Here is a 10,752-nt window from a genome sequence, read left to right on the forward strand (position 1 = left end):
CACACACACACACACACACACACACACACACACACACACACACGGCTCCTAGCCCCCACCCCCTCAGCACACCTTGTGAGAGGCCATCTCGCTGACAGAGCGGTATGTCTGCATGGTCTCTAGCTGCTCCAGACACCAGTCCAGCTCCTCCAACGTCTCCCAGGCCAACTGCTGACACGTCTCCTCTGGGGAAAGGGTGGCCAGGCTGTGACTGCGAGGCTCCCCAGAGGCCCTGGCCCAGGGTGATGGGGACCTCCAGGTGATTGGGGTGCTGGAAAAGGGGGTGGGACAGCCATGCAGAGACAGGCCCTCCTCCCATTGGGGCAGCAACAGGGACCCTTTCCCACCCCCTGGGCTTAGCTACCTGACAGCATGGCCTTGCAGACGGGGGGTGGGCCGCCCATTGGTGACCGCCTGCAGAGAAATAGGCCCCAGTGTCAGCCTGGGCCCCCCACATCTCTGTCTCCCCACCCTCCATGATGCGCCCTCTGAAAACCCAGGACAGCACCAGTTTTCCTCTTCCTCAGTGCTCCTGCATCCCAAGCATGCTGCCATGTACCGTACCAGCAGCCTCTCACTGAACACAAGAACCCGTTTTACAGATGAGAAAACTGAAGCTCAGGGGTGTGAAACAGCCTCCTCAGGGCCACATGGCTGATCAGTAGCAGGGTCAGGTCCGGTGACTCCAAAGTCTCTGTTCCCTTGACTGCCACCCCCTACTCCTCAAACCATGTGAGAATGGCTCTGCTCCCCCTCCCCCCAGAGAGGCCAGCAGTTCTCACCATTTGCCTGGCAAATCCGCATCAGGGCCAGGAATGGCCCCAGGGCTGGAGCAACTTGCCACCCATGGTCTCACCCCCCCACCCCGCATCCCAATCCTTCATTCTGGGTCTTAGGCTCTCGAACCACAGTGGCTCAACAGTTCAGAGAGAGGCTTGAACAGAGGCTCACAGAGGCCAAGTGCTTGCCTGAGTTGAGGCTGCACAGCAGGGCTGAGAGTTGGGCCTGGCCTCATGATCATGGGTGTTGGCCTCCAGCCTCGACTTACTTGTTGCTGGGAATGGGCACATTGGTCAGGAGCGAGAAGTTGCTGCGAACACTCCGGAGACTGGCCAGCACCTGGGACAGGAAAGGGCAGTGAGGCGAGGTGTCCACTGGAGGGGCAGCCAGGGCTGTGCCCCTTTTCCCCAGTGCAGGGGAGAGCTGGGGAGGGGCCTCACCTGAGCAAACGGTGTTACGATGAGATCTTCGGCATGCCTGCAACCAAGGGCAAAGACAGGTCAGGGCTCCCCGTAGCAGGAACCCCCAGGGACCTGGGGAGCCAGAGAAGCAACTCTGTGGGGTGGACACTGTGGGGTGGGGAGGGTGGCTTGTGGGCAGGGCAGGGACTTGTGGGGTGGGGGCTCTTCCACCTCATAAGGGTGTAGGAGCTGGGCCTGAAGGAAGTAGTGGGCAGGGAGAGGGGCTCAGGTAGGTGAGCGGGGAGAGGCTGGGGACAGGGACAGAGAGGGGTGAACATGCTTCAGGAGCTGGGCTTGGTGAGAGTAGTGGGTGGGGAGGGTGCCTGGTGGGGCAGGAGGAGAGCCAGAGGACAAGAAGGGGGCTGGGGGCTGAGGTGGACACCTCCATAGGGGCAGGGCCTGGAGGAGCCAGTGAGTGGGGATGGGGTTGAGCAGGTCTCGGTGTGGGCATGACACGGGGGGCTGGCTTGGGGAAGGCTGGGAAGAGCAGGAGGGGGGCTCAGGCAAGGTGAGGAAGAAACTCATGCCCAGCTGGCGGTGGGCAGGGAGGGGCCGGGTGGGTGTGCGCCCTCCTTGCTGGAGCAGACAGCTGAGGTGGGGCCAGGCCTGGGCAGTCAATGGGTAGGGAGGGGCTCTCAGGGCCAGGACTACGTGGACATCAGTGGGGACTGGGCCTGAGGGAGGGGCTCAGTGTGGGTGTCGGGAGCAGAGATGGCGTGGGTGCACATGCTATATAGCAGCTGAGCCCAGGCTGAGTCAGGAGAGGGGCACACTCTGGGGGTGCTGGGCAGGTTGGGGTGGGCACCCACACTCCTTGCTGGGACTGGCAGCTTGGGGTGGGGCTGCAGAAGCAGGCAGGTGAGGAGGGGGGCGCTCACACTTCACTGGTGACCGACGAGTTCCGGGACATGGTCTTGGGTGACATGTCGTAGTCACTGTCCGAGCGGTAGAGGAAGGACTCTCGGCGTTGGCTGGCAGCCCCCGCAGGGTGCAGCACGAGGCCTGGGCTCGCCTGCGAGTCCAGGGGGCTGCGGCCGGGCGATGGCATTGGCCCATTCTCGGCTGCCTCGAAGCTGCAAGGGACAGGAAGAGGGGCAGGGAGGCTGAGCTGGCGGTGGGGAGGTCGAGAGGGAGGAGGAGACCAAGAGAGACAGACACACCAAGACAGGTGGGGGACAAGGCGTTGCAGAGAGCAGTTACTGAGCACCTGAGGGTGCCAGTCGCTGTGCAGGTGCCGGGGACACAACAGTGACCAAGACAGACCACGTCTGCCCTTCAGGGAGATGACAACATGGGTCAGACAGCTTAACAGAGCAGCAAGGCCCCCCCCCAGGCTGCGGGGTCCTCTTCAGGTCTGCTCTTTCGTTTATGCCCCAAATAGATTCAGAATCAGCCCACTTCTCCCTCCCTCCTTGGCCAGTCCCAGTCATCTTCCGCTTGGACCAGTGCAGTTGTCTCCGCCCGTACTCCGCCCTCACCCGGTCTGTCCTCTCCAGCGGCCAGAGGAGCCTGTGAATGCTCAAGTCAGGCCATGTCCCTCCTCTGCTCAGAACCTTCCATGGCTTCCATCTCACTCAGAACAAAAGCCCAAGCCCTCACCGTGACCAACAGGTCCTGCACGCTCTGCCCCGTCACCTCCCTGCCCTTGTCTCCCCCATTCTCCCTCTCGCTCACTCTGCTCCAGCCACCATGGCCTCCTCCATGTTCCCTGAACATTCCAGGCACATTCCAGCCTCAGGGCCTTTGCACAGACTGTTGCCTCACCCTGGAACATTCTTGCCCCTGATTATCTACCTGGCTCCTCCCTCACTTCCTTCAGGTCTCAGATCAAATGTCACCTCCTCAGGGAGGCCTTCCCTGACCAAAAACACACTGTTGCTGTCAAGCTGATTCTGACTCATGGCTATCCCATGTTACAGAGTAGAACTGCTCCATAGGATTTTCTTGGCTGTAATCTTTATAGAAGCAGATCGCCAGGCCTTCCTTCTGTGGTGCTGCTAGGTGGGTTTGAGCTACCAATCTTTAGGTTAGCAGCCAAGTGCAAACTGTTTGTGCCACCCAGGGACCTGTCTTCCCTGACCAGCCCATCTAAAATTGCAGCCCCTTAAACAAAAAAAAAATTACATATCACCACCTGACATACTCTACAGTTTCCTTAGTTTCTTTACTGTTTGCCTTCCCTTCTAGAACTAAGCTCCACAGAGCAGAGACTTTTGTCTGCTTTGTTCACTGTGAGTCCCCAGGGCCCAGAACAGGGCTTGGCACACAGTGGGTGCCTGCTATGGATTGAATTAGTGAAAGTAGTGCCAGGAGCAGAACATGTCCTTTGGACCCAGGGTCCCTGCACTGAGAAGGTCCTAGTCCAAGGGAAGATTGATGACAAGGACCTTCCTCCAGAGCTGACAGAGACAGGAAGCCTTCCCCTGGAGCTGATGCCCTGAATTTGGACTGCTGGCCTACTAGACTGTGAGAGAATAAACTGTTTGTTGAAGCCATCCGCTTGTGGTATTTCTGTTATAGCAGCACTAGATAACTAAGACAGTACCCAATAAATATTTATTGACTGAATCATTAATAAATGAATGAATGAATACATGAACTGGATTGTGCCTTGCAGAGAATTAAAATGAGGTCCCGTGACAGGAAGTTACTGGAGAAGTGATTTAGCTGCAGTGGTCAGAGCAGGCCTCTCTGAGGAGGGGACATCTGAGCAGGGCCTGAAGGTGACATGGACCTGGTCTAAAGTCAGGAGGTAGGGAAGAGCACTCCAGACAAAAGGAATATCAAGTGCAAAGGCCCTGAGGCAGGAATTAGTTTGTTTTTGAAGAACAGCAAGGAAGCTGGAGTGGAGATACAAACATACCAAGACAGAAATACAGCTACACAGGGAGGGGAGACAGTGGGACCCCAGCTTGGGGGCACTAGTGAGACAGAGATCCCCAGGATGAGGCAGGGAGACCCTGGCTGTGCCACTTCCTCGCTATGGGACTTGTGGTAAATGACTTAAGTTCAGTTTCTTCATTCACCAAACGGGGACAACCATCGCCTCCCTCGCCAGGTTGTCCAGGTGACCAGCATTAAGATAGGTAACGTGCTTGGAATGGTACCTGGCACAGAACTCGAAAAATGCTGGTGACAGTCTGTCAGCCCCGAAAACTCTACTTGAGGAGTGGACTCAGCAAGGCAGCCAGGCAGTTGACACAGAGAGCTGAGGATGAGAGTGGGGAGATATGAACCCATCATGGGCTGTGTGGCTTCAGGAATGCCACTGCCCTCTCTGGTCTCTGTTACTCTGTCATTAAAGCTGGACTGGTCAGCAGACTTCAGGTTTGCTCTGAGTGGGGAGGGGGAGGGACAGGAAGCTGCTCTTTCTGTTCCTACATGTCAAGAATTATTTATTTGAATGGTCCGTCTGCTAAGAAATAAAACTTGAAATCTCCTAGACCAAAATACAGATACCAGCTTCCACAGTGGTGGTGTTGTGTGCCATTGAGTTGATCCTGACTCAGAGCGACCCTATAGGAGTGACTGGTGGGTTCAAACTGCCGACCTTTTGGTTAGCAGCCTGAGCTTTTAACCACTGGGCCACCAGGGCTCCAGCTTCCACAAAGTGAGCCTGTTTTCTGGGGCCACTTCTGGGCGTGCTTCATTGACAACATTTTACAGATGAAGAAACTGAGCCTCAAGGAGAAGAATGTTCACCTCTGGGTCACACGGCATGTCTGTGGCAGAGTTAGAATTCAAATCCATCTTCAGACTCAAAAATGTTAACTGTTTTTGCAACAACAGCACCTAACAACAACCCTCTGCCTTCTCGACCCCCACTGCAGCAGAGATGGCAAACGCGAATGTTCCCAGGGGTCAGGCAGCCGACATCAAAAGCAAGCGTGGCTGAGGGCCCTGAGTAGCCAGAGGTTCCAATTTTCCAAGCAAAACCAGAAATCCCCACTTCAAGTAGTGAAAAATTCAACCTTCTTAAAAAACACTGAAACTTGTGCTCTGCAAAAGATACTGTCAAGTAAATGAAAAAAGAAAAACAAGCTACAAACTAAGAGAAAGTATCTGACAAAGGACTCGTATCTCGAATACATAAAGAACTCTTGAAACTTAATAATAAAACAACTAAATAAAAAAATGAACAAAAGATTTGAACAGACAGTTCACCAAAGAAAATTTACAGATGGAAAATAAGCATAGGAAACATAACTCATCCTTAACCAAAAACCAACCCATTGCCGTCGAGTTGATTCCGACTCATAGCAACCCTATAGGACAGAGTAGAACTGCCCCATAGAGTATCCAAGGAGCGGCTGGTGGTTTCAAACTGCCGACCTTTTGGTTAGCAGCAAGCTCTTAACCACTGTGCCACAAGGGCTCCAATTCATCCTTAGGGAAATGCAAATTAATACCAGGAAATACTGTCACACCTACTAGGATAACTGAAAAACAAAACACCAAACTGACAAACCAAGTTCTGACAAGGATATGGAGCCCCTGGATCCGTCATACATTACTGTTGAGAATGCAAAACGTTAACAGCCACTTTAGAAAATTGTGTGGCAATTTCCATGAAATTAAATATACACTTATTGTATGACCCAGCAATTCCACTGCTCGGTATTTACCCAAGATAAATGAAAATATCTGTCCACGTAAAAACCTATATGCAAATGTATATAGCAGTTTTGTTCATAATCATCAGAAACTGGAAAGAACCCAAAGGTCCATCAACTGGTGAACAGATAAACCAACTGTTATAGATCCATACAATGGAATACTATTCAGCAATAAAAAGGAATGAACTACTGATATACAAACCAACCTGGATGAATCAAATGAATTCTGCTGAGAGACAAGCCAATGGTGGTGGTTACATGTGTGTCAAAACTCACAGAACTTTATACTAAAAAGTGTCAATTTTTATTCCATGTCAATTCTAAAGAGAATTTTAAAAACACTCTCAAGATGGAATAATCATTCACAGATTATCAGCTTGGGCCTTTGATGATAATACCCATTTATTGAGCGCCTGCTGGGTACCGGGTACCAGGTTAGGTCCGTTTAGGTATAGGATACAGTAAAACCTGTGAAAGCCGGAACCTGTGTAAGGTGGAAACCTGTGAGAGGTGGAAACCTGTGAGAGAAGGAAAACGCAAATATTTGTCACCAAAATGAGAGATAGAAAAGTGGTAAGACTGCACCCTGTCAAAGGTGGAAAACTTGCAACACCAGGAAAAACAAGGCAGTCTCATCGACTTCCAGCTCTCACAGGTTTCACTGTAACAAGACACTTATTGAGCACGTGCTGTGTGCCTGGCACTATCGAAGCACTTTGTACACATTAGCCCATTTATGCTTTCCACCAACCCCGTGAGGTGGGTACTGTTAACATCCCCGTTTGACGAGGAGACTGAGGCACAAAGAGGGGCAGCCAGAGGTTGGTGGCCTTGCTGCCTGGGAACCATGTCCCACCTCACAAGGCTGGGCCTGGATTTTCTGGCTCTGCTGACTGCCACAGAGGATGGGAGAGGAGCACACCTCCATATGGGGGACCCCAACCCTGCCCCAGGAACTGAAGCTGTAGTTTAGGGAGGGTGAGATCCAGGCCCGAGAGGGTGTTCAGCTGACAGTGCCCAGCAGATAGATACACCAGCCTCAGGGGGACTCCACTCTGTGCAAGCAGGAGCCCAGAGGCCAGAACGGGAAGAGGCATCCCCTGGAGATCTGATGTTTATGTTTCCAGGAGCGGATGTCCCCTGGGGCCAAGAAAGGGCAGAGGGAGGGGATTAGGGCTGGAGAACGGCAGCCTGGGAGTGGGGTCCCAGCTACCCCCCAGAATCAGAACCCCAGGGCCATGGGGAGTCACCCCTCTTTGACCTGGCATTGCTCAAGGTGGCCCAAAGTCATGCTGGAGGCTGCTCCAGAGATGTCCCAACAAGAGCCACAGCCAGGTACCAGAGTCAAGGGCCACCAAAGGACCCTGACATCACAGTCACATGCCCTGACACGCCATTAGAGAGGTGAAGGTACCTTCCCAAGACTCCCCCTCGGGCAGGCTGACCTTGTGATGGCACCTCAGGTGAAGTTGCTCTCCACTCCACCCCAGTGGGGCCCCTGGGCTTGCCCACCTGGGCAGCAAACTGGGCCTCTGGAGGACTGTGCAGCCCAGGGCAGAACCAGGCCTTGGGGAGCTCTGCTGCAGAGGCTGATGGGAAACAAACAAGCTGGGGGGGTGGTGCGCGGGCAGGGAAAAAGGACAAGTCACAGTTGATAAAAATGATAAAAACAGTGAAAGTAGCCAACTGTTTCTGAATACCACATGCCAGGCATGCATTAACAGCCTGTTTTCCAGAGAAAGAAACTGAGGCACAGAAAAGCTGAATAACTTGGTTAGTGGTGGAGCAAGGACTTGAACCCAGGCAGCTGGGCTACAAAGCTGCATTCTCAATCACTGTGTGTCTGTCTCCCCCAGCTCCCTGCCCCCTTCCACCTGACTCCCTTGGAGGAGGTGCCAGGCAGCCTTCATGGAAACGCTTGGCATTTGCCTTGTGAAGGTCACATGGAGGTTGAGAACGGGTGTTGGTGTGTGTCTGCCAGGCAGGCATGTGGTGCCAGGTGACACGGCTGTTTGTGGGGCTGGGTGTTTTAGGAGGGTCTGTGTGTGCGTGTGTGTGCGCATGTGTGCTTGTGTGTGTGTGTGTGTGTGTGTGTGTGTGTGTCAGGGGTCTGGGTGCAAGGGCACCTGGGTGCACCCAGGTGTCTGTGCAGACATATGCATCTGTGGGTGCAAGTGGGGGGTCTGAGTGTTTAGGATCTGTGCGTGAGCCTTTGGGACTTGGTGAGAGTGCACCTGCGCACCGCTCAGGAGTTGTGACTGTCCCCAAGAGTCCCTGAATGTGTACCCATGTGAATCCATGTGCGGGGGGAGCAAGGCTGGCATTTGTGAGCAGGAGTCAGGCCTGTGGGGGCGTGTGGGGCCTGGGTGTGTGTGGCGGTGAGCGCGTGCTCCTATGGGTGGCACAGTGGATGGAGGCTGTGTGAGGGGTGGGCCAGGGCTGCTGTAGTCTGTGTCACCATAGCCATGGGTCAACTGTGGGTTTCTCCTTGTGCCCCCACCAGCCAGAAGACACATACCTAGCACAGTAAACACCAAGTAACGCCAATTACCCAGTGCGTGGTGTGTCTGTGTGTGTCATGCATGCTGAGTGTCTGTGTGTGTCAGTGCTGTTGAGCATCTGTGTATACAGGCTGTTTGGAGGGGCTGGTGCAGGGCAACAGGGTCAAGGCTGGGGATCCCTGTGAATTCTGGAAACTTAAAGGCCACTTCTCTGCCCCAGCACTGGCCAGCTGATTCTAAATACCCTCTCTAGAAGGCCAGGAATCTTCCTTCCTCCTCCCATCCCCACCCCCACCCAGCTTGGTTTTCAGCCTGGCAGCCCCAGCAGGGAGGGAGAGAGAGGAAGGCTGGTGACACTGAGTGGGGTAGGGCCCGAGGATCTGGCTCCAGGCCCGTGGCCCGGGAGCAGAGCCCAAGTGACGCTGGACACCCATATTTGCTGCCAGAGTAAATGCTAGAGCCCAGGTTTCAGGGAACAAAGATGAAGGAATCCCACCTTGGACAGGCAGGAGGGTGCAGGACTCCAGCACCCATTTGGGGCAGCCACCTTCAGGAAGCCCCCAGCAGCACCCGGACCTTTAGGATCAGGGAAGGGGGTGGGGCCCCAGCCAGGTCCTGGAAGCCACTAGGGGGACTCCCGCCGGGTAGGTTAGGGACCACCCCCCTGCCCCCCCGCAGCGCAGCCAGAGCCCTCAGGACTCCAAGAAGGGGATTGGCAGCAGGCCACCCACCTGATGGATCTGCCCGGCAGGTGCAGACGAGTTTCCTCATCGCTGAAGGAGAAGTGGACCAGGGGCTCAGGGACCGCGGGGGGCAGTGCTAGGGCAGGGGGCCGGGGCCTGTGCCGCGGCGCCGCACCTGAACGCATGGGGGCCACGCGCCGTCGGGGCGCACATGGGGACGGCTGCAAGGTGGTGTGGCGTGAACTGCTCGCTGGCCCGAGGTGTCTGCGGCCGCAGCCAGCGCCGCCTCCACCCTCCCGGTGACCCCCCAGGGAGGCCCGGGCGTCCACAGCGCCAGGGCAGGCTCCGCGCCTGCCCGCCCCCTCCCTCCCCCACGCCGGGGCCCTAAGGATCTCGGCACACACCTCCCGTCCCCTCCTGCCGCTGGCCTCGAGGCGTCCAGGGCTCCGGTTCCCCTGGCTCGGCTTGCCCCGGCCCCGGCCCCGCCTCCCTGCCCTGACGTCGAACTGGACCCGCTGGAAGGCTCCGAACGCCAGGCGCCCCGGGAGAGCGGGACTCGCGGGCCGAGTGCGGGGCCCCGTGACAAGACCCCGGGGGAGGGTCAGCGGATGGGGGGAGGTCAGAAACAGAGACAGGGAAATGGGGACGGAGACACTAAAACACGGAGAGACACTTGGAGAGAGGCAGGGTTCTTCACCTCACACACCCTCCCTGACCCCATCGGGGCTCCCAGAGACCCTGGCTCCCCGCCCCCATCTTTTCCCCCGTGCATGAGCTGGGCCCCTGTCCCCTCGGTGTTTCTCCCCGTCTTGTGTCTCCAAACTCAGGTCCCAAACAAGTGCGCCGGCGAGTTTAGCGGGAGGGGCAGCCTAGGCAAGGCCGAGGTGGGAGAGGAGAGGCCTCTCTCCCGCGCCGGGGAACCCCCAGCACCAGCCCGTGCCCACCCACTCCTGGGCTGCCAGCCTCCGCCTTCCAGGATAAACGGACATTGGGAAGCTAGACCGGATGTGGCCTTGAGGCCCGTCACCTCCAGGCTTCCCGCCCCTGCAGCCCACCCTCAAGTCTGGCCAGGAAGGGAACTTCCATGTGTCGTCTGTGCCAGGTGCGCACAGCAACACTCAGCCTCTGTCCGGGCCAGAGGGCACCGCTGGGCCGTTTCACAGGTCACAAGACTGAGGCCAGCAGAACTAAACACACTTTCTCAGGCCACCCAGGTTGGCAGGTCCGCCTCACTCCCCCAAAGCCTGACCGCAGCCTCAGGTCTGCACAGGAAGTGGCAGGGACGCAGGGTTTATTGAGCGCCTACTGCATGCCCTATCAGATGTCTCCACGGCAACCCTGGCGGGCAGGGATGATTTTTATCGCTGCCATATGACGGAAGAGGAAAAGTGAGGCTGGAGTGAGCGAGCCCCAGACCCCAGGGGGCGCGTGAGGTGGCCAGGGGAGACGAACCCACAGCCACCAGTCCGCACTCACCCTGCCCACGCCTGGCGGCCGAAATCCTTGAAGCTACGGTGGAGCCGAAGGCGGCTGCGGAAAGTGGCGGAGGGGCTGGGGAAGAAGACGGGAGAGGAGGGCGGCGAACGCGGGCGGCGGGGCGCTAGCGGGGCCGGGGGCTCCGGCAGGAAAGCCTCATCTTCAGCTGCTGCCGCCGCCGGGAAGGCCGCCAGCTGCAGCTTGGAAATGCGGCCCAGGCCGCGGGGCCGCGCCA

At 56.6% G+C, this 10,752-nt stretch overlaps 1 protein-coding gene across 3 annotated transcripts in view; it reads right to left on the reverse strand.

Annotated features, from left to right (window-relative positions):
- PDE4A (phosphodiesterase 4A) overlaps positions 1-10,752 on the reverse strand; it is a 37,352-nt gene that overhangs the window by 12,933 nt on the left and 13,667 nt on the right. For 2 of the 3 annotated variants that reach the window (XM_004378353.1, XM_004378352.3), the window contains 5 exons: positions 2,120-2,314; positions 1,221-1,257; positions 1,049-1,119; positions 365-414; positions 73-185 (listed from right to left, as the gene is read on the reverse strand). In XM_004378353.1, coding sequence (XP_004378410.1) covers positions 73-185; positions 365-414; positions 1,049-1,119; positions 1,221-1,257; positions 2,120-2,314 — 466 coding nt within the window. Of the gene's footprint in view, positions 1-72; positions 186-364; positions 415-1,048; positions 1,120-1,220; positions 1,258-2,119; positions 2,315-9,089; positions 9,251-10,752 lie in introns of those variants that run through there. The other variant, XM_004378356.1, reaches the window with a different exon arrangement.

This window comes from Trichechus manatus, unplaced genomic scaffold, assembly GCF_000243295.1.
Source record: "Trichechus manatus latirostris isolate Lorelei unplaced genomic scaffold, TriManLat1.0 scaffold00057, whole genome shotgun sequence".
NCBI lineage: Eukaryota > Metazoa > Chordata > Mammalia > Sirenia > Trichechidae > Trichechus > Trichechus manatus.